Source organism: Coregonus clupeaformis, unplaced genomic scaffold, assembly GCF_020615455.1.
Source record: "Coregonus clupeaformis isolate EN_2021a unplaced genomic scaffold, ASM2061545v1 scaf0594, whole genome shotgun sequence".
Lineage (NCBI taxonomy): Eukaryota > Metazoa > Chordata > Actinopteri > Salmoniformes > Salmonidae > Coregonus > Coregonus clupeaformis.
The window spans coordinates 84,518-108,495 of record NW_025534049.1 but is presented as its reverse complement, the minus strand read 5'-3'; the positions used below and the strand labels follow the sequence as shown (position 1 = coordinate 108,495).

Below are 23,978 nucleotides of genomic sequence, written 5' to 3'. Positions count from 1 at the left end.
TGAAAGGCTGGTCATGGCTCACATCAACACCATTATCCCAGAAACCCTAGACCCACTCCAATTTGCATACCGCCCCCAACAGATCCCTTTCACACCTGGACAAAAGGAACACCTATGTGAGAATGCTGTTCATTGACTACAGCTCAGCGTTCAACACCATAGTGCCCTCAAAGCTCATCACTAAGCTAAGGAGCCTGGGGCTTAACACCTCCCTCTGCAACTGGATCCTGGACTTTCTTAAAACTGCATTGTTGCTTAAGGGCTTGTAAGTAAGCTAAATAAGGCATATTATTATTATTATTATTATTATTATAAGTAAGCATTTCACTATAATGTCTACACCTTTTGTATTCGGTGCATGTGACAAATACAATTTTATTCAATTTGATTTGAGATGTTGTCAAAGTTCTAAAAGATTTCAGCAAATAGGCTATATAGTGCATTTCACATGCACTCCTCTCTTCACGTCTGTACTTTTTCTTACTTAAGCTAAAATAAGAGTAAACACAAGTTCTCAAAAATAGCCAAAAACAAATTAGCCAATAGGACAATTTGGTGAAACTCTTTCCCCTTTGTGTTTCTAACCATCCAGGCCTGTAAAACAATTGTTTCAACTGGACTTCCTCTCAGTAGCAACAGAGAACACATCAGAACATCAAAGAGCTCTCAGTTTCCAGAAGAACAAAAAGTGAAATGAAACCAGAAACCTCTGCCTAGGGACTGCACCGCATCAGCCAATAAGAAGTGTCTGTTTCAGAGCTCACAGGGCCAGGCTCTAAACAATGTGGTTTGTTGGAGTAACAAATAACACAGCTCAGAGCTGTGGTGCTAGAGGTCACTCCCAGTCAACGAACTCTAGTAACCCCATTCCATGGACCAGTTTTACTCACTGTCTCTCAATGAAAACGTCACAATTTACACTGCAACACAAGGCTGTTAATCAGCTAGTTTAAGCAATGGAAAGGAGGGACAAAACACTAAATAAGATAAATATTTTTCCCACGCCAAGTGAATTCCTGAAACCAACGAGTTGCATTTTGAGGCAAACAAGTAAGTTGTTTTTGTAAGCTAAACGTCCTCTGGTTAAGGGAAAATAACAGATTGTACAATGGAGTGTTCCGTAATAACGGATTGCAGAAGGGCATACATATATATTTTTTAAATGTCTGAGGCACCTTGGGCAAAGGTCACACACAGCGCAGAGGCAGCCACAGACATCCTTCCTGGCCGGGAACTAATGCTATGGGTTCAAACCAGATATATGAGGGACTGCTACTTCGAGTTCAGAGACCTTAAGGCAGGTTCAAAAAAAGTTTGGGAAAAGGACAGGGACTGACTGTGGAAACCATCTCGTATCCTAAACTAAACCAACTGGCTGTAATGCTAACACCAATGGCCTTCAATTCAGTGAAAAACATCCATCAGCCTTGTTGTTGTGAAAATATCTAGAAGGTTCTGCTCCTGCAGACGTGTAAAGACAGAGACACTCTTGGCAAAGACATCTGGAGTTGGCAGGTCTCAATAATACGAACTGCTCTCCTTGGAGGATTAGGGTGAGGATATCAAAGCACAAAAACATTTGTGACTTCTGCATTTGCACCCAAATTAAACTGACAAACAGTCTCAAACTTTCCTCTCTCAATAGGCTAACTAAATTCACAGGCAATTACTATGGGCGGTAGATATACTGAACCAAAATAAAAGCAACAATTTCAAAAATGTTACTGAGTTACATTTCATATAAGGAAATCAGTCAATTGAAATCAATTCAATAGGCCCTAATCTATGGATTTCACATGACTGGGAATAAAGATATGCATCTGTTGGACACAGATCAGAAAACCAGTCAGTATCTGGTGTGACCACCATTTGCCTCATGCAGCGCAAACACATCTCCTTCGCATAAAGTTGATCAGGCTGTTGATTGTGGCCTGTGGAAGGTTGTCCCACTCCTCGTCAATGGCTGTGTGAAGTTGCTGGATATTGGCGGGAACTGGAACACGCTGTCGTACACGTTGATCCAGAGCATCCCCAACATGCTCAATGGGTGACATTGTCTTGTGAGTATGCAGGCCATGGAAGAACTGGACAATGTTCAGCTTCCAGGAATTGTGTACAGATCCTTGCGACATGGGGCCGTGCATTATCATGCTGAAACATGAGGCGGCGGCGGATGAATGGCACGACAATGTGCATTCAAATTGCCGTCAATAAAATGCAATTGTGTTCATTGTCCGTAGCTTATGCCTGCCCATACCATAACCCAGCCGCCACCATGGGGCAACGTTGACATCAGCAAACCGCTCGCCCACACGACGCCATACACGGGGTCTGCGGTTGTGAGGCCAGTTGGACGTACTGCCAAATTCTCAAAAAACGACATTGGAGGAGGCTCTGGTGGACATTCCTGCAGTCAGCATGCCAATTGCACGCTCCCTCAAAACTTGAGACAACTGTGGCATTGTGTTGTGTGACTAAACTGAACATTTTAGAGTGGCCTTATGTCCCCAGCACAAGGTGCACCTGATCATGCTGTTTAAATCAGCTTCTTGATATGCCACACCTGTCAAGTGGATGGATTATCTTGGCAAAGGAGAAATGCTCACTAACAGGAATGTAAACACATTTGTGCGAAATAAGCTTTTTGTTCATGAAACATGGGACCAACACTTTACATGTTGCGTTTATATTTGTGTTCAGTATAGATATAGTAACAAATCAAATCAACTAGACTCTGATTGAAGGACAATTAACTGAGTCCGAGAAGCAATGCCACGCAACCCCAAGAACGCATTAATGTTGCTGCCATTCAAAAACCAGCCAGAATGTCCTTCCATTTTTAACCCAGTATTTACAGAATTTACCAGTCAAAAGGGACTACCCCTAGCAATTTGACTGGTAAATTCTCATTATTTTCTCATTCATGGCAGATGGTCTATGTTAATGGCTGTGCTGTGCTCTCTGTGGATTGCTAACCCCCCGACCAACCGTTGGCCTGATCTGAATGCTAAACAACAAAGAGTGGAAAACATGTAAACCAGCACGGCACAGACAGCACTACCTCTAGGCTAGTGAGGGGTAATGACGCAGACAGTACACATTCATTGAGGGGGGTCATGTTCTAACCATAGAATTAAAACTAGAACAGTGCTGACATTCTAGTCATTCTATTTCTATGGGGCCCCAACTCAATCCCTGCTTTGCTCTCACCCAATCAGACATGACAACTCCAAACCAACGGATGGATTTATCAGGAAGTTTCATAAAGAGGGTGATGTTTGTTGTTTGAGCAAACAGCTTTTAAACAAATATTAAATCTACTACTTCACTGAGAGTTCAGAACTGCAGATGTAGCTCTATGAAACTGCACAGATCTGGTCAGTGCGCACACACACACACACACACACACACCCCTCAAGACTGCCTAAACTCCAACCATGGTCAGAGACAGTGTCAGTCTGGGTGTGAACATTAGATTCCCATCCCCAAAACTAGACGGGGGATGGGAGTAGAGAAAACATCTCTCCCACTGCCAGGCAGTCGGATGCATTAGGCAGACAGACAGACCGGGTGTTTAAAAAGCTACCCAGGCGGAGCGGCGTAGAGAGATGCTGGGATCTCAAAGCTACAGGATTAGGATGGGGGTTTATTTGATGTTCGGAGGACAGAGGAACCGCAGAAATCAGACCCAATTGAGCCTGTGCTACAGACCAGAGGCCTGTGTGTGTATTTATGGAAAGCTTTACAAACGTGGGAGTGTTTGTGTGTGTGTGTGTGTGTGAAATGCATTGGAGATCATTTTAAAGACGTCCTCCAGCGATTTTTTGAACTTTGACTATTGAAAAGTGATATCCAAATACAGTACAGTACACACACTAAAGGGTAAAAAATAACTGTCGCGCAAAATACTGTTTATTAGACAACTGCAAACCTCAAGGAGTTGGTCTGATGGGAATCCGTGATGTCATCCCTTGCTTGAGGACCAATCGAGGAGCAATAAGAGAACAAAAGAGGAAAGGACCCCCACCTGTGCTATGTCATAACATACATGGACCATCTATTGAGATGTGCCTTTGTTGTAGTTCAAAAACTCAAGCAATCTAAGCTGGGGCTGTATGTACGTTTTAAAGTTGGTTTCGTGTTAAATGGTTTAAGCGCTAGAGCGGGCGAAATAAATATTATTATAATAACATGAGTATGTGCTAGAGTGTAGAGTGTAGAGTGTAGAGTGTAGAGTGTAGAGTGTAGAGTGTAGAGTTTAGAGTGTAGAGTGTAGAGTTTAGAGTGCTAGAGTGTAGAGTGTAGCCTAAAATAACATTGTGGGACTGCGGTTGGGTTTGGGACCGGTTCTTGCGGTAGCAGGTGGGAGTCGGACAGAAAGCCAGCAGGTGTGCGCGGGAGCAGGATGAAAAGCTGCAGGTGCGAGCTGGATTAATAAATCAGTCCCGCACAGACCTCTACTAGAGTGGTCTTGCGTTTAGCAAGCACACACACACAACAACAACAACAAAGGCCCAATTCTACAACAATGGGATAGCAGCAGGATCTGGTGATGATTCTGTAAATGGTAAGCGCTGAAGCTTATTTAAGCAGCTTCTTTTTTATTCTGTGAGTGCAGAGTCGACCACATGCTACGTAACAGGGTGAGAGAAAGAGGCCCACACTCAGCTGTGTAGCATGTATGTGCATACGGGAGTATGTGCGTGCGTACGTACTACCGTTCTGAGCGCCACGTGTGTGTGTGTGTGTGTACCCAGTAAAGACAATTCACACTCTCTCCAGCACTTGTTACTACCCACAGGCTTGTGTGTGTGTGTAAGTGTGTGTGTGTAGCTGTTAGGGTAAGCATGAGCATGCCTATAACTCTGGAAAATCCCCCTGGGCCTCTGGGTCAGGTCACCATTCAGTACTGTCACTTGCCTTGCCAAGAACACTCAGTTCCATTGGTGGATATTAGTTTCTGAGCATGTTCCATTGGTATAGATTTGTTTCTGTGAGGCGTCCTTCACCAGTATACTATTCGCTGGGGTCTCTCTCTCAGGCACCAACTGACTGTGCAACACTTGTAGCTGTCAGACCAAGCTGATGGATAAGGAAGAGACTAGAGCACATGCAGAGCACAGATGGAGGAACATGAGTTGGACACACAGTCGCACATTCCACATCCACTTACTTAGACGTTCTGCTCTCACTGTGAGAGTGTACTGCTAGGGTTGGGTTCTATCCAGATGTTCATACTGTCATACCGTTTCTGTACCATACCATACGGCATTACCGGAAGTGCACACAAGGGGCGCTATTTCTAACAAATAAAATAAAACGTTGACAAACAAATTACTTATAAGCAGTGGCGTAGCACGAACCCCCGCAAGGGTGACGGGCGGAGAGAGGCAGCAGTAGTCTAACTGGGTGACGGGCAGAGGGAGGCAGCAGTAGTCTAACTAGGTGACGGGCGGAGGGAGGCAGCAGTAGTCTAACTAGGTGACGGGCGGAGGGAGGCAGCAGTAGTCTAACTGGGTGACGGGCAGAGGGAGGCAGCAGTAGTCTAACTGGGTGACGGGCGGAGGGAGGCAGCAGTAGTCTAACTAGGTGACGGGCGGAGGGAGGCAGCAGTAGTCTAACTAGGTGACAGGCAGAGGGAGGCAGCAGTAGTCTAACTGGGTGACGGGCAGAGGGAGGCAGCAGTAGTCTAACTAGGTGACAGGCAGAGGGAGGCAGCAGTAGTCTAACTGGGTGACGGGCAGAGGGAGGCAGCAGTAGTCTAACTGGGTGACGGGCGGAGGGAGGCAGCAGTAGTCTAACTGGGTGACGGGCGGAGGGAGGCAGCAGTAGTCTAACTAGGTGACAGGCAGAGGGAGGCAGCAGTAGTCTAACTGGGTGACGGGCAGAGGGAGGCAGCAGTAGTCTAACTAGGTGACGGGCGGAGGGAGGCAGCAGTAGTCTAACTGGGTGACGGGCGGAGGGAGGCAGCAGTAGTCTAACTGGGTGACGGGCGGAGGGAGGCAGCAGTAGTCTAACTGGGTGACGGGCAGAGGGAGGCAGCAGTAGTCTAACTGGGTGACGGGCGGAGGGAGGCAGCAGTAGTCTACCTGGGTGACGGGCGGAGGGAGGCAACAGTAGTCTACCTGGGTGACGGGCAGAGGGAGGCAGCAGTAGTCTAACTGGGTGACGGGCGGAGGGAGGCAGCAGTAGTCTAACTAGGTGACGGGCGGAGGGAGGCAGCAGTAGTCTAACTGGGTGACGGGCAGAGGGAGGCAGCAGTAGTCTAACTGTGTGACGGGCAGAGGGAGGCAGCAGTAGTCTAACTAGGTGACGGGCAGAGGGAGGCAGCAGTAGTCTAACTAGGTGACGGGCGGAGGGAGGCAGCAGTAGTCTAACTGGGTGAATCCCCCTCACAGTGCCTTGCAAAAGTATTCATCCCCCTTGAATTTTTCCTATTTTGTTGCATTACAACCTGTAATTTAAATGGATTTTTATTTGGATTTCATGTAACGGACATACACAAAATAGTCCAAATTGGTGAAGTGAAATAAAAAAAAATATATAACGGAAAAGTGGTGCGTGCAAATGTATTCACCCCCTTTCCTATGAAGCCCCTAAATAAGATCTGGTGCAACCAATTACCTTCAGAAGTCACATAATTAGTTAAATAAAGTCCACCTGTGTGCAATCTAAGTGTTACAATCTGTCACATGATCTCAGTATATATACACACACCTGTTCTGAAAGGCCCCAGAGTCTGCAACACCACTAAGCAAGCGGCACCATGAAGACCAAGGAGCTCTCCAAACAGGTCAGGGACAAAGTTGTGGAGAAGTACAGATCAGGGTTGGGTTATAAAAAAATATCCGAAACTTTGAACATCCCCGGAGCACCATTAAATCCATTATTAAAAAATTGAAAGAATATGGCACCACAACAAACCTGCCAAGAGAGGGCCGCCCACCAAAACTCACGGACCAGGCAAGGAGGGCATTAATCAGAGAGGCAACAAAGAGACCAAAGATAACCCTGAAGGAGCTGCAAAGCGTCACAGCAGAGATTGGAGTATCTGTCCATAGGACCACTAAGTCGTACACTCCACAGAGCTGGGCTTTACGGAAGAGTGGGCAGAAAAAAGCCATTGCTTAAAGAAAAAATAAGCAAACACGTTTGGTGTTCGCCAAAAGGCATGTGGGAGACTCCCCAAACATATGGAAGAAGGTACTCTGGTCAGATGAGACTAAAATTGAGCTTTTTGGCCATCAAGGAAAACGCTATGTCTGGCGCAAACCCAACACCTCTCATCACCCCGAGAACACCATCCCCACAGTGAAGCATGGTGGTTGCAGCATCATGCTGTGGGGATGTTTTTCATTGGCAGGGACTGGGAAACTGGTCAGAATTGAAGGAATGATGGATGGAGCTAAATACAGGGAAATTATTGAGGGAAACCTTTTTCAGTCTTCCAGAGATTTGAGACTGGGATGGAGGTTCACCTTCCAGCAGGACAATGACCTGTTGGATGGGTTCCGCTGGTGTACAGCAATCTTTAAGTCATACCACAGATTCTCAATTGGATTGAGGTCTGGGCTTTGACTAGGCCATTCCAAGACATTTAAATGTTTCCCCTTAAACCACTCAAGTGTTGCTTTAGATTGCTGGTATGACTTAAAGATTACTGTACACCAGTGGAACCCATCCAACTTGAAGGAGCTGGAGCAGTTTTGCCTTGAAGAATGGGCAAAAATCCTAGTGGCTAGATGTGCCAAGCTTATAGAGACATACCCAAGAGACATGCAGCTGTAATTGCTGCAAAAGGTGGCTCTACAAAGTATTGACTTTGGGGGGGTGAATAGTTATGCACGCTCAAGTTCTGTTTTTTTGTGTCTTATTTCTTGTTTGTTTCACAAGAAAAAATATTTTGCATCTTCAAAGTGGTAGGCATGTTGTGTAAATCAAATGATACTAGCCCGCCCAACTACCTCATCCCTATATTGTTATTTATTTTGCTCATTTGTACCCCAGTATCTCTATTTGCACATCATCTCTTGCACATCTATCATTCCAGTGTTAATACTAATTGTAATTATTTTGCACTATAGCCTATTTTATTGCCTTACCTCCATAACTTGCTAAATTTGCACACACTGTATATATTATATGTATTTCTGTTGTATTTTTTACTTTGTTTTGCTTTACCCCATATGTAACTCTGTTGTTGCTTTTATCGCACTGCTTTGCTTTATCTTGGCCAGGTCGCAGTTGTAAATGAGAACTTGTTCTCAACTGGTTTACCTGGTTAAATAAAGGTGAAAAAAAATAAAAAATAAAAAAATACAAACCCCCAAAAAATCCATTTTAATTCCAGGTTGTAAGGCAAGAAAATAGGAAAAAAGCCAAGGGGGTGAATACTTTCGCAAGCCACTGTACCTTTTCCTTACCCTCATCTACCGCTTTCCTCCCCCCAACTTGACAGGCACACTGTCCAATTTTAAACACACACACACCCACACACACACAGTCCATCCTGAACGACAGACACACACCAAAAGGGAGCCAGACTGTTTAGTCTGTCGGCTCGCCAAGTCAGGAGTAGGGGGGGAGAGAGCGGTAGTGTGTGCTTGGAGTCCAGACAGAGGAGGGAGGCTGCTGGCCATGAGGGATAGATCTCTTTTTAATGAACAGTTACTGGCCAACCATGCACACACAGAGACACAGAGAGAGGAGCTAAGAAGCTCAGGGGCTCTGCTCACCACACACTTCTCTCCTCTAACAGTATGTTATCTGATGCCTCCCCTGGCAGACAGACTGACTGTGGTTAGAATCAGCTTTTCATGATACAGTATCTGTCCCACAGCTGTGGAAAGACAGACATATGATGATACTAACGTGAATACTGCATGCAAAGCTGTTTTTCTGCGACGGGCAGGCGGTAGGGAGGGAGGGTTAACACTGAGATCAGAGCGCCCTATTAATAACATCAAAAGAGAAGCTGAGTTGAGATTATCTGTGTGTCCCAAATGGCACGCTATTCCATGTATAGTGCACTGCTTTTGATAAGGGCCCATAGGTCGCTGGTCAAAAGTAGTGCACTATATAGGGAATAGGGTGCCATTTGGGATGCAATCCGGATCAAGCTTGTCAGGACTATTGAGACTTCTCCATAGAGGACCTCTAAAGGGCTAGGGGAGGAGGAGGAGGAGAGAAACCGGAAAGAGGCTCCACAGGTCCTGTTATCTATCAGCCTGAAGTCAGCGTGTCAGGCCATTCACTAGAGAAGAAGTTTCAACACGTTTAAAAAAAAAGATGGGATAATTTCTTCTCTGGTTTATTTGTGGAAAAGAAGAAGAACGATTTAAAAAATGAGGCTGCCAAAACACGGAGCTATGTGAGCATATTAAATGAGAAAACAGCCTTTTATAGTTCTTTAACTCATCCATATTTTCTGAGTCTGTAGTAAAAATGTTTTAGCATTTAAACAAATTCACAACTGTGAGACATGCCTTTGAGACTTTGTAAAAAGCCAATCGAAAAGACAAAAGAAACAAAACAAAAAAAGGGAAACGCACACAAGAACTAAAGTTTCAACAAGGACGCTTCTCCTTGAATGAGAAAGTCAACGAAAGACAAAAGAAACCGACAGCAAAAAGCAACCAAAACAACAACAAATGTTGCAGGCAGGATCAGGCAGGCAGAGGGACACTGGGACAGCAGCAACAGAGCCTCTACAGAGATCACATTTCCTGGCTTAGCTCCACAATGACCTGTAGTAACCCTGTGTGCTGCGGGGTTACTGTAGGTCGCTCCACTGTAGAGCCTAATCAGGAAGTCACAACTAACTTCACAGGATACAGTACAGTGCTGAATAATCTGGTTGTTTCGCTTTCCCCTGCTGCTCCTCCTACAGTACATGACTGGAGTCAGAGGGGATGTGAACAGTTGATGGTTGAGTTACAGAGATTATGTTGTAATGTGAATATTTAATGAGTAACGTGCCCTAGATTTTTTGTTGTTGCTTTCTTTTCCCCGTCTAACAAGACGATGCAAGGATCGTAGCGAATGACTATTGTAATAACACGGTAAATATGTATGCGTGTGTGTTATACAGAATATCTGTACCTCGTCTGTTCCTGGAGTATGAGATGTGGTTCCACAAAGAACTTGACTCGAAGTCGGAGTCGGCAGGGAGTCAGATTGTCCATCTGCTGACAGATTCTGTTCCTCAGGTTCAGCCACAGGTTCTCTCCTTTACTGCCCGAGAACTGCAGGCCAAAGTAGTCCACCTCTATGATTCCCAACTTCCTACACACCTTTGGAATAGAAGAAGAATTACGTTTTTTAGGCTACATGGAGAGATCCCATGAATAGTCATTCTATCAAAGTAAAACCTCAACTGATGTACAGTTGGTGAAGGCCTAGACCTAGACGTTTAGAGCATCTTCAATAAAACATGAGACCGAGTTGACCATGTTTTTTTATTACTATTTTTTGCCTTTGCCATTGACTCTGTGGTTTGTACACGTCAATATGCAGTGGGAGCGGTTGATGGAAAATACATTGGGATCTTTTTCCCGCGGTAATAAAGCTCAACAGCGGCAAGAAAGGAATGGAGTTACATAACATCAAGGGTAGCCTACGTCCAGAGGGGACCGACGGTGAGAACTATTATGACTCCAGTCAAAAGATATGTCAACGCGCTGTGCATAAGAGATAGGGCCTTAGACTGTATAGAACTCAGTAGAAGACAACGCGATTAGAGCCTCTGTTAAATTCACATTGGTTCCTTTTATTTCCTGGATTGATGACTACATCATTGACACCAGCAGTTTTGTACACGCGTTAGAGTATTTAACTCTTTCAAAACGGATTTTTCAGCAATTTGGAACTATTGGATATTCAATGTTGATCTAGTAAACAATGGGAACCCCCATTGAAGCTACCCAATAACATTGCCAATTTGCCAAGTATGCACGGGGAAACCAAATGAACTGAAGTAACCTTGGCTTGACAAAGCCTTTCCTCGTGACTATACTACCAGTAAACAATTCCCCCATAAAGCACCTTAATAGTACCTATTTAGGTAATCACCAACATAATCATGAGTTTGGGGGGCTATTTCACGGAAAACGTAACCAACTTCTTTTCGACCAAAGCAACATTGTTGCACGATAGAGGAAGCGCATTTGTATTGCTGTGTGTGACAATGTAGGGTAGGCTATAGTGACAGACAATGCCATTTAGAGAACTGACGCTGTCGACAGAAAATCTAGTAATAACGTTAAACATTGAACTTCGCCTGTACATCAACATTTTGATTTATCATCTCCGCAAACGAACACACACGCTCATGTGTTGGGTTTCAATCTAAACATTTCACTGCAAATTGCACTTGCAGGACAACATTGACTGGAATTCTACACAACTGTAGATATACATTAACAACAACCTGAAAAGGGTGGAATTAAATGAGTATCCACTATCCATACCTTATTCAGACAGTCTTCACCATTCGCCTTCGCATCAACTTCCACTTCCATAACCACCGAATCCGTACGGGTAACATGGCAAAGCATTTTGGCAGTCTAATATTTTAGCTTTGGTCGATACCTCTCTTTAAAAATAAAAATAAATAAACAACCTCGTTATCCCTCCTTTTGAGACCCTACATTAAGTTTTCGTTCACTTTCTAAGCCCTCTCACTTCGTCTAACAAACACTACCTTCCAGCTGTAGGCAATATCAATTGCTATGCCAACGCACTGCTTAATCGGAAGCAGCCAATGACAGGGCGTTTAGCATATTCTCAGCCACTAGCCTGCCAACTGCGAGCCCCGTCATATCGAAACGAGACCGTCTAGTGGCTACAACGCATGACGAGGACAAACAAGGCGCCCCCTTCTGGGGTGTGCTGCTAGTTGAACCTTCCATAAGTCTACGGGACCTTCACCTGCTTGGGAAGAGTTGACTATCCATGGACATATCTGAGTAGAGTTGCTCTGAGTAAGTTGAGAGCTGCATAATAATTAATAATGCATTGAAATACTGATAAAAAATAGCAACAGTGGAGGACTATGTGACCCAAACCATTTATTTCTGTGCTTGCTTTCAAAAGCATCTGAATTGTTAATGCTAAAAGCTCCCATTGTTTTTACCCAAATACGCCCTGTGAGCAAAGTCTATTCCTGTAAGTTGTCTATGGCTAGTTAGGCCTACCTGTCTCTATGTTGTTGACATTCAGCAGCCTACTGTGTAGCCTAACAACCATTGTGAGCATGCACAGAATGAGACCTGGAGAAATCATTTGACAGCTGTTTGTGAACATGTGTGTTTTTTCTGAGGTTTCTGAGGTTCCGAGTTATATCCTCCATCACCTTTCTGCAACCGCTCTTAGTTACTTCTTGTGTGATCTTCACTAGTTAGATCTGATTAAAAGGTGAGCATTTCTTCTCTGTGTCTGTAAACCTCCTATCATGACAGACAGGCACTATAATATGGAAATTCATCATCCTGTTATTGTATGGTTATAATGAACTGCACTCATTCCCACAGAGAAACACGCACCCTATACCACAAGTCCTATGTTCACACATTGATGTGCTTGACATCAGTAAAAATGCAGCAGTATATTGGAGCTCTTGGGTGTGCATGTGTGTGGATGATTGTAGGGGGTGACTGTCAACGACCTTCCTCCATACTGACATAAAAATACAATTGAAGTCCGTCAAAGCTGCATGGCAGTCGGATGCAAATTAAGTACTTAAAATGGCCTGTTTTATTTTTCTATTTGAATTTTTCACAGAGAGGGACAGTTGAGAGGGACAGTTGAGAGGGACAGTTGAGAGGGACATTTGAGAGGGACATTTGAGAGGGACATTTGCCTCAAAATGTCCCCCACCAAGTATTGCTTTGAAAATAACTGACTGTCTGTGACAATGACTGTATAAATTGGTCTGTGACCCTGATGTTCTGCTGACTTTCAGATTGGATAGCAGGAGAGATGTAATGTGGATTGAGACAGGCCAAACCTGTGAGTGAGTGAGTGAGAGAGAGAGAGAGAGAGAGAGAGAGATAGTGTGAGAGAGAGAGAGAGAGAGAGAGATAGTGTGAGAGAGAGAGACTATGTACAGACTCATTGAGCATAACCTTGCTATTGAGAAAGGCCGCTGTAGGCAGACTTGGCTCTCAAGAGAAGACAGGCTATGTGCACACTTCCCACAAAATGAGGTGGAAACTGAGCTGCACTTCCTAACCTCCTGCCAAATGTATGACCATATTAGAGACACATATTTCCCTCAGATTACAGCGATCCACAAAGAATTCGAAAACAAACCCAATTTTGATAAACTCCTATATCTACTGGGTGAAAAACCACAGTGTGCCATCACAGCCGCAAGATTTGTGACCTGTTGCCACAAGGAAAGGTCAACCAGTGAAGAACAAACATCATTGTAAATACAACCCATATTTATTTTCCCATTTGTACTTTAACTATTTGCACATTGTTACAACACTGTATATATATATATAATATGACATTTGAAAAGTCTTTATTCTTTTGGAACTTCTGAGTGTAATGTTTACTGTTAATATTTATTGATTATTTCACTTTTGTTTACTATCTACTTCACTTGCTTTGGCAATGTTAACATACGTTTCCCATGCCAATAAAGCCCTTAAATTGAACATTGAAATTGAAATTGAATTTAGAGAGAGTGTTCTCAGCGCATTAGTGTGGTGTTCAACTCAGCCAGCTGTTTGGCCTCCTGCACCCTTCCAAAGGACATCAGGTAGCTGGGCTGCCGGGCAGAAACTACCAGTGTTCTGATGCAGCTAGTCTAGTGTTGAAACTACCAGTGTTCTGATGCAGCTAGTCTAGTGTTGAAACTACCAGTGTTCTGATGCAGCTAGTCCAGTGTGGAAACTACCAGTGTTCTGATGCAGCTAGTCTAGTGTTGAAACTACCAGTGTTCTGATGCAGCTAGTCTAATGTTTAAACTACCAGTGTTCTGATGCAGCTAGTCTAATGTTTAAACTACCAGTGTTCTGATGCAGCTAGTCTAGTGTTGAAACTACCAGTGTTCTGATGCAGCTAGTCTAGTGTTTAAACTACCAGTGTTCTGATGCAGCTAGTCTAGTGTTGAAACTACCAGTGTTCTGATGCAGCTAGTCTAATGTTTAAACTACCAGTGTTCTGATGCAGCTAGTCTAGTGTTGAAACTACCAGTGTTCTGATGCAGCTAGTCTAATGTTTAAACTACAAGTGTTCTGATGCAGCTAGTCTAATGTTTAAACTACCAGTGTTCTGATGCAGCTAGTCTAGTGTTGAAACTACCAGTGTTCTGATGCAGCTAGTCTAATGTTTAAACTACCAGTGTTCTGATGCAGCTAGTCTAATGTTTAAACTACCAGTGTTCTGATGCAGCTAGTCTAATGTTTAAACTACCAGTGTTCTGATGCAGCTAGTCTAGTGTTGAAACTACCAGTGTTCTGATGCAGCTAGTCTAATGTTTAAACTACCAGTGTTCTGATGCAGCTAGTCTAATGTTTAAACTACCAGTGTTCTGATGCAGCTAGTCTAGTGTTGAAACTACCAGTGTTCTGATGCAGCTAGTCTAATGTTTAAACTACCAGTGTTCTGATGCAGCTAGTCTAATGTTTAAACTACCAGTGTTCTGATGCAGCTAGTCTAGTGTTGAAACTACCAGTGTTCTGATGCAGCTAGTCTAATGTTTAAACTACCAGTGTTCTGATGCAGCTAGTCTAATGTTGAAACTACCAGTGTTCTGATGCAGCTAGTCTAATGTTTAAACTACCAGTGTTCTGATGCAGCTAGTCTAATGTTTAAACTACCAGTGTTCTGATGCAGCTAGTCTAGTGTTGAAACTACCAGTGTTCTGATGCAGCTAGTCTAATGTTTAAACTACCAGTGTTCTGATGCAGCTAGTCTAGTGTTGAAACTACCAGTGTTCTGATGCAGCTAGTCTAATGTTTAAACTACCAGTGTTCTGATGCAGCTAGTCTAGTGTTGAAACTACCAGTGTTCTGATGCAGCTAGTCTAATGTTTAAACTACCAGTGTTCTGATGCAGCTAGTCTAATGTTTAAACTACCAGTGTTCTGATGCAGCTAGTCTAGTGTTGAAACTACCAGTGTTCTGATGCAGCTAGTCTAATGTTTAAACTACCAGTGTTCTGATGCAGCTAGTCTAATGTTGAAACTACCAGTGTTCTGATGCAGCTAGTCTAATGTTTAAACTACCAGTGTTCTAATGCAGCTAGTCTAATGTTTAAACTACCAGTGTTCTGATGCAGCTAGTCTAATGTTGAAACTACCAGTGTTCTGATGCAGCTAGTCTAATGTTTAAACTACCAGTGTTCTAATGCAGCTAGTCTAATGTTTAAACTACCAGTGTTCTGATGCAGCTAGTCTAGTGCTGAAACTACCAGTGTTCCTGATACAGAACTTTTGACTGGTACTGTGTATATATGTACATGTACCACCGTCATTTTGAACACCAGCGCTGTGTAAATAAATCCAGCACTCATTTGCACCTCTACCTGCCTGCCTCCTGCTGAATCTTTGTCCTTATGACTGCTAGAAGATCGCTATTTTATAATCATATCCCAAAACTCGAATTGTATTCTCTTTTGATTTGAAATGTAAGAAGCAGAGAGGTTCATTTTTCATTTGTTGGGCAGCATGTGTCCCAAATGGCACCCTATTCCCTATTAAGTGCACTACTTTTGACCAGGGCTTATAGGGCTCATGTCAAAAGTAGTGGACGATATATGGAATAGGGTGCCATTTGGAACTCAGGTTTGGTCTCATTCAGATGAGTGGCTATCCAACATCACCACATGGTAGAAGAGAAGAGAGGGGATTTGATTTGGAAGTGAACTGCAGATTAGTCTCCCAGGGACTAGTTCCTGTCCACAGACAGACCCTCACACTAAGACACCAGTGGACACACACACACACGCACACATGCACACACACCACACATACACATGCATGCACGTACGTATACACACACACACACACACACACACACACACACACACACACACACACACACACACACACACACACACACACACACACACACACACACACACACACACACACACACACACACACACACACACACACACAGCCATACACACAGCCACACACAGTCACACACACACACACACCTGAAGCCTCAACACAGTTTACTCTCCTGTTCTCCCATGACCAGGATGTTTGCCAGTGAGACATATTGCGATGTCATGACTGCAGAATTACTACCAAGTCTACCGTGACTGCAGTCTGGCCTTCCAATTATGTGTTCAGATTACCCATTGGAGTTGTGTCTTGAATTTATATACACTACTCACATTGTTTAAATCTGCTATCAGTTTTTGCTGCTTTAACTCTCAGGAGGAGCTCTCTGTACACCTGGCCCCAGGAGGTATCCTCTCTGTGCACCTGGCCCCAAGAGGAATCCTCTCTGTGCACCTGGTCGCAGGAGGAGCTCTCTGTGCACCTGGCTGCAACATCAGTGTAAAACAAGATTGGTTCAGATTGTGATGAGGTATTTATACCAGTAATGCAGAAGCCGCATGCCTACAGCAATACATCAAAGATAAACTAGCTAGTATTAACCGGCACGCCATAGAAACAGCCTCTCATTGCATCTACAGTATGTGACGTTCCATTAAAGCAGAGCGATAAGAAAACCATGACTTGTGATTATCTCTTCTAATGTACTTTTATGATCTCTTCTAAGTTGAGTTGTTCAGAATGTCCAATATCTTTGGTGCAGGGCTTTAGGAGGAATGCTTTTATTCTGCCATGTGGGAGGGTGTGAATCGGCCCTGATGTATTTCACTGTAAGCAGGGGGGACAGTAAATTTTTGCAGCAATGCCACTGTAACTCCCCAGGGGGGTGTGCGTGCATGCGTGCGTTTCCATATGGAAACCACATGTTTGACCCTGTTCCATTTATTCCATTCCAGCCATTACAGTGAGCCCGTCCTCCTATAGCTCCTCCCACCAGCCTCCACTGACACAGATGGGTCTCATGTTGTTTCATGATGAGTTCCTTTAATGTCAAAACATCTCTGACTGATTAGATCCTCCCACCAGCCTCCACTGGTCTGTGTAGTAAACACCTCAGAGAAGCACGAAGAAGCCCCATCCGATATCCATAGCCGCAGGAATTAGGGCTGCTGAGGGTGTTGCATCACCCCATGAAAAAACGAACAAAAAAAATAAAAATATATATATGGAGAAAAAAAAGTTTTTATAAAAGTAGCGCACTGGGCCTTTAATTGTCCTGTATAAGCGGACTGATAGAATCGTCTGCAGCGCCAGAGCGGGCAAAAACTGTTGACAAAACATTCTCCCCCCTCAAACTACTTCCCGCGGCTATGCCGATATGAACCCTTATCAATCAGGTACTGGATATCAAAACATGTCTGTGCTTTCTTTACAGCTGCTCACTTGCATGTTATCAGACGGCTCTCTAGGTTCAGCAGTACCGATACGGACCCATATAACACTGTACCATCTGCTGCTGTGGTGTTTAATATTTATAGGGAAATGGAAATTATTAACAGTATAATCAATAATACCAATTAGGATTCATATTGAATCATATGTTAGAAAATGGAGCCTCTTGGACGCTAGACAAAAGCCGTATTTGCATTTGTATTTATTAAGGATCCCCATTAGCTCTTCCTGGGGTCCAGCAACATTAAGGCAGTTATATACAATTACAAATATTATGTGACATTACATTTCATAACACTTTACCCAATACATTTAGTGTGATCCCTCAGGCCACTACTCCACTATCACATATTTACAATACAACAGCCATGTGTACAGTGAGGGAAAAAGGTATTTGATCCCCTGCTGATTTTGTACGTTTGCCCACTGACAAAGACATGATCAGTCTATAATTTTAATGGTAGGTTTATTTGAACAGTGAGAGACAGAATAACAACAAAGAAATCCAGATAAACGCATGTCAAAAATGTTATAAATTGATTTGCATTTTAATGAGGGAAATAAGTATTTGACCACTCTGCAAAACATGACTTAGTACTTGGTGGCAAAACCCTTGTTGGCAATCACAGAGGTCAGACGTTTCTTGTAGTTGGCCACCAGCTTTGCACACATCTCAGGAGGGATTTTGTCCCACTCTTCTTTGCAGATCTTCTCCAAGTCATTAAGGTTTCGAGGATGATGTTTGGTAACTCGAACCTTCAGCTCCCTCCACAGATTTTCTATGGGATTAAGGTCTGGAGACTGGCTAGGCCACTCCAGGACCTTAATGTGCTTCTTCTTGAGCCACTCCTTTGTTGCCTTGGCCGTGTGTTTTGGGTCATTGTCATGCTGGAATACCCATCCACAACCCATTTTCAATGCCCTGGCTGAGGGAAGGAGGTTCTCACCCAAGATTTGACGGTACATGGCCCCGTCCATCGTCCCTTTGATGCAGTGAAGTTGTCCTGTACCCTTAGCAGAAATACACCCCCAAAGCATAATGTTTCCACCTCCATGTTTGACAGTGGGGATGGTGTTCTTGGGGTCATAGGCAGCATTCCTCCTCCTCCAAACACGGCGAGTTGAGTTGATGGCAAAGAGCTCGATTTTGGTCTCATCTGACCACAACACTTTCACCCAGTTCTCCTCTGAATCATTCAGATGTTCATTGGCAAACTTCAGACGGGCCTGTATATGTGCTTTCTTGAGCAGGGGGACCTTGCGGGCGCTGCAGGATTTCAGTCCTTCACGGCGTAGTGTGTTACCAATTGTTTTCTTGGTAAAACGGATAAAAATAAACCTTATGGAGCAGCGGGAACTTTGAAGAGACACACACACAGGCACAGACACAGACACACATACACATGATAAGACACGCAATCTACACACACGTACAGTGAGGGGAAAAAGTATTTGATCCCCTGCTGATTTTGTACGTTTGCCCAGTGACAAAGACATGATCAGTCTATAATTTTAATGGTAGGTTTATTTGAACAGTGAGAGACAGAATAACAACAAAGAAATCCAGATAAACGTATGTCTTCACTATTATTCTACAATGTAGAAAATAGTAAAAAGAAAAGAAAAACCCTGGAATGAGTAGGAGTGTCCAAACCGTTGACTGGTACTGTCTGTTTTTCCATCAGCAGACTACGATCGATAATTTCAAAAGCCGCACTGAAGTCTAACAAAACAGCTCCCACAATATTTTTCTCAGCCAATCATCAGTCATTTGTGTAAGTGCTGTGCTTGTTGAATGTCCTTCCCTATAAGCGTGCTGAAAGTCTGTTGTCAATTTTTTTACAGTAAAATAGCATTGTATCTGGTCAAACACAATTTTTTCAAAAAGTTTACTAAGGGTACTATTTTTAAGTAGCGGAATTACTTTTGCTTCCCTCCAGGCCTGAGGGCACACACATTCTTGCAGGCTTAAATTAAAGATGTGGCAAATAGGAGTGGCAATATCGTCCGCTTTTATCCTCATTAATTTTCCATCCAAGTTGTCAGACCCCGGTGGCTTGTCATTGTTGATAGACAACAATAATTGTTTCACTTTTTCCACACTCACTTTACAGAATAAAAAATGACAATGCTTGTCTTTCATAATTTTATCAGTTATACTTGGATGTGTATTGTCAGCGTTTCTTGCTGGCATGTCATGCCTAAATTTGCTAATCTTGCCAATTAAAAAATCATTAAAGTAATTGGCAATATCAGTGGGTTTTGTGATGAATGAGCCATCTGATTCAATGAGTGATGGAGCTGAGTTTGCCTTTTTGCCCAACATTTCATTTAAGGTGTTCCATAGCTTTTTACTATCATTCTTTATGTAATTGATCTATGTTTCATGGTATTTTAGTTGAAAATACACTGTAAAGACATACTGGTTCATCTTGTTTACTTTTTGGGGCAGGAGGGACTTTTGTTGCCCTTGAACTAGCTTGACCTATAAACCTAAACCATTATTCATCGTTTTTAGTGTGGGGTTGGTACTCTATGATGACATCATCCCATGTGACATAGTGCCCTTCAAGGCACTAGAACATTAAAGCAGCATCAGGGTTCTATCTGTGATATCACCCACATTTTCATACAAGATGTGTCACCGATGCAGTGATTATGTCATAAAGCAGTGGTTCCCAACCTTTTTTCCTTGGAGCCCCCCCGTCCCCCCTTCTTTGACATAGAATCGGCTTAAAGGTCAACAAGCTCGTCTTCACAGCCGAGGTATTCCACATCCTCGAGACTGCAAATGTAAGGGTCAATCACCCATGCTTCCTTTGATAAGTATTCGTCAACATCGGCAAAACAGGATTTAATTTCCTCCTGAAGCATGTTCATGGGCCGGGTAAACTCAGTGTGTAAAGACGCAGGCACAGTGCCACCAGACTGTTTCATCTGCAGTGGAAATTGTTGTAGCTCCCCTTTTGACATTTTTCCAACTCTGTACTCCAGTTTCCGCACAAAAGTGCAGAGAGCGTCTTTGCACTGAATGACGTTTGATTCAGGACCCTGCATCCGCTTGTTTGTCTCATGTAGAGAGTGAATGTATCCGCTAGGTATGCCGTTTTTATCCAAAACCCATCAGTCAGCTGTTCGCACAGTGGTCGATTGTGATCTTACATGAATTCCTTAATTTTTTCCTGCAGTTCCATAAAATGCACAAGCACTTGTGTGTAACAGCAGTGTTTGATGTGCTTCATCCTAACACAGCTGGGCAAACAGTCTCTTGTTAGTAGGGCGAGCCTTAATGAAGTTTACAAGTTTAACAACAGTTGCCAGGGTGTTACTAAGGTCTTCCGAAAGTTTTACACTGGCCAATGCTTGGCGATGTAGCACGCAGTGGAAAATTGCACACCCCGGGGCTTTTTCCTTCAATCGGCTGTTAAATCCCTTGTTTTTGCCCATCAACTCTGCAGCCCCATCAGTGCAGCATGCAGCAATATTCTCGTAGGGCAGATTGTTGGACGAGAGATATGAGTCCATAGCTATAAAAATATATTGGCCTGTTGTTGTTGTGGCTAGATTGGTAGACATAAGAATGTCTTGTTTCAAGTCATCACCGTCAATATATTGCACATAAACGATGAGCACGGATTCGTCTGACACTGTTGTTGTTTCATCCAACTGAATGGCAAAGGGAACATTCCTAAGCTTCTCGTGCAGCTGGTTTTGACAATCTCCAGCCATTTGATCAATTCTGTCTTTGACAGTGTTGTCAGAGAGTGGGACGGTTCTCACTTTATCCACCACCTGTGGGCCACACAGCCTCTCTACAATTTTCAGGCAGGCGGGTTTGATTAGCTGCTCTCCAATATTGTGCGGCTTTTTAGCCTTGGCAATTAATAGCGAACACTCAAATGACGCCTCCGTGGCTCTGTGTAAATCACTGCCTGCTCTTTCAAATGCTTTTCTGATTTCTGTGGATCTTTTTGATAGTGCCAACTGCTTCTGCCTCTCAAAAAAATCCTGACCTTCACCAATAGTCTCCTGGTGTTTTGTTTCCTGGTGTCGTTGCATTTTGCTTGGCTTCATGCTATCATTAGCTAGCTTCATTCTGGCCGAGTCCTGTCCTGTCCTTCAATAAAACTGAAGTTAAGATAACTCTCGAGATATAGCCTTAATTTCTTTTTTGATGATGAGTCATCAGCACTTTTACGTTTCTTACACATGTTGTTTTATTCATAAAATAGTGATGCTCTGACAGCAGGCAGCTTCATCAGGGAGCTCTTTCTTCTTGTGGTGACTATGATGAAGAAACACCGGAGGTTCAGCTGCGTCTGCCTTGGGAAAAAGCAGAAACCCCATACCAGACATGCCATATGAAAGATGGACAGTCGACAAAGGACTCAAACTGACTTGTGACAGCCACCGAGATGTCTAAGTCAGATCTAGAGGCGGAATGTATACTGTCTAAAGAGAAAGAAGACAAAACTACATGTGAAAGCCAATCGCCTGGGCTGAGAATACAGGACGTGTGGTCATCTGGGCTGAGAATACAGGATGTGTGGTCATCTGGGCTGAGAATAAAGGACGTGTGGTCGTCTGGGCTGAGAATACAGGACGTGTGGTCGTCTGGGCTGAGAATACAGGAGGTGTGGTCATCTGGGCTGAGAATACAGGACGTGTGGTCGTCTGGGCTGAGAATACAGGAGGTGTGGTCATCTGGGCTGAGAATACAGGAGGTGTGGTCGTCTGGGCTGAGAATACAGGAGGTGTGGTCGTCTGGGCTGAGAATACAGGAGGTGTGGTCATCTGGGCTGCGAATACAGGATGTGTGTGTCTGTCTAATGACAGACAAGCAGATAAACCAATAGGATTGATGGATGTCCCCTTATCTCCACAGAAGCGGGAGGTGAAGGTGGTACAGGCCCCTCCCCATGCCCGGGGTCCATTCTCTCAACTATCTGAGTGGTGGAGCACTGTACTCCCAATCCCAGTTGGCTCTGGCCCAGTGGGAGAGAGACATGACGCTGAGTTTGGAGCTGGTGGGCATGGGAGGGGAGAGCGGGGACGCGACTCACGGGGCAGAGTAGAGCCTGTCTGAGGGCAACACACAAGTGGCCTTGGGGGTGTGGCTCCAAGGGGTGACACACTGATAGATCATCACCACCCAGCAAGGTTAGCGTTTTATGATGGCTGATACTAGAAATGATCAGATCTGGGTTCAAATAGTATTTATTACTTTTAGCACTTCTTTGGCGGCGCTTGATTGAGTTTGCCTGAGCTTTCCCATCCTTATGACTGGGCTCTCTTTGTATCACAAAGCCATGCTAGAACATGTAGCCCATTGGAGACTGTATCTAACAGGTCAAATGTCTTTCTGTGAAAGGGACGATTCTGAGAATGTGTTTTCTCTTTTCCAGCTCCCTCTCAGGAGCCCTACCTGAGCCACGACTTGATCAGAGGGAGAGGAGGAGCTCACTACTATAATGCTTGTAACAAATAAAGTATTTTTGCGTATATTTTTGCATGTGGAGTTGTTGTTTATATTATAATAATAATAATAATAATAATAATAATATAATTATAATTATTATTATTGTTTATGAGGAAACATGATTTTATTTTTGTGTTGCAGCCAAGTCTAACATACTTCCTGTCCATCACATAGCAGCCGGGTATATGAGATAGCCAAGACTTTGTAATATCCCTATTCCCACCACTGAGTCTCCTGTTACAGATATGTCGTTGAAGACAGATTGAGCTTTAAGAATGCATCTGTGAGTAACAATCAATCATTTTGAAACACTGGGTGGAGTTCGAATTGTGATACTCCAAATATTATTCATGAACACTTTTCCTCACAATAACAACACAATGAATCCAACGTAATCTATCTTACTATTAGAAGGCAGAATATACAGTACATTCATTTATGTATTGCGTTTGCATATCGATTCATTTTGCCTTGTGTCTCACTGACTCAGAAGATCAGGTGCAAATTAGTAACTCATCCTCTTTAATCTCTATAATCTTCCTTCCCACTCTGTCATCCTCTGTCTGAGGTAATGTGACAGCACACACACACACACACACACACACACGCACAACCACACACTCACTGCTACTGATCGACAGGCTATCACCATCACTCATCAGTCAGCGCAGCCTGTGTCTCTGGCCTCTATTGTCTCTGTTGGCAAAAGCAATTTGTGAAGGTTGCCCCTGGAGACAGGTCTGATTGTTCACCGAAAGCTGGACTCCAGGAGAGAGGAAGTGATTGTTCACTAAAAGCTGGAATCTAGGAGACATGTCTGAATGTTCACTAAAAGCTGGAATCCAGGAGAGAGGATGTGATTGTTCACTAAAAGCTGGAATCCAGGAGAGAGGAAGTGTTTTATTGCCAGATAAAATTTGGGGGGAGGCATCCAGTTGCTGCAGTAGGCAATGGTATATCTACTTCACAGGAATGTGGACACTCACAGGGTCAATGTGATATCGGGATCATATGTCATGTCCCATC

At 43.7% G+C, this 23,978-nt stretch overlaps 1 protein-coding gene across 1 annotated transcript in view; it reads right to left on the bottom strand.

Moving 5' to 3' along the window:
• The window catches only part of LOC121572281 (E3 ubiquitin-protein ligase MYLIP-A), a 33,495-nt gene extending 21,754 nt beyond the window's left edge, over positions 1-11,741 (bottom strand). Inside the window, exons 1-2 of the mRNA XM_041884302.2 lie at positions 11,469-11,741; positions 10,102-10,292 (exon numbers count right to left, since the gene is read on the bottom strand). Of these exons, the coding sequence (XP_041740236.1) occupies positions 10,102-10,292; positions 11,469-11,555 (278 nt within the window). The 5' untranslated portion in view covers positions 11,556-11,741. The remainder of the gene's footprint in view (positions 1-10,101; positions 10,293-11,468) is intronic.
• Positions 11,742-23,978: the final 12,237 nt, after the last annotated feature.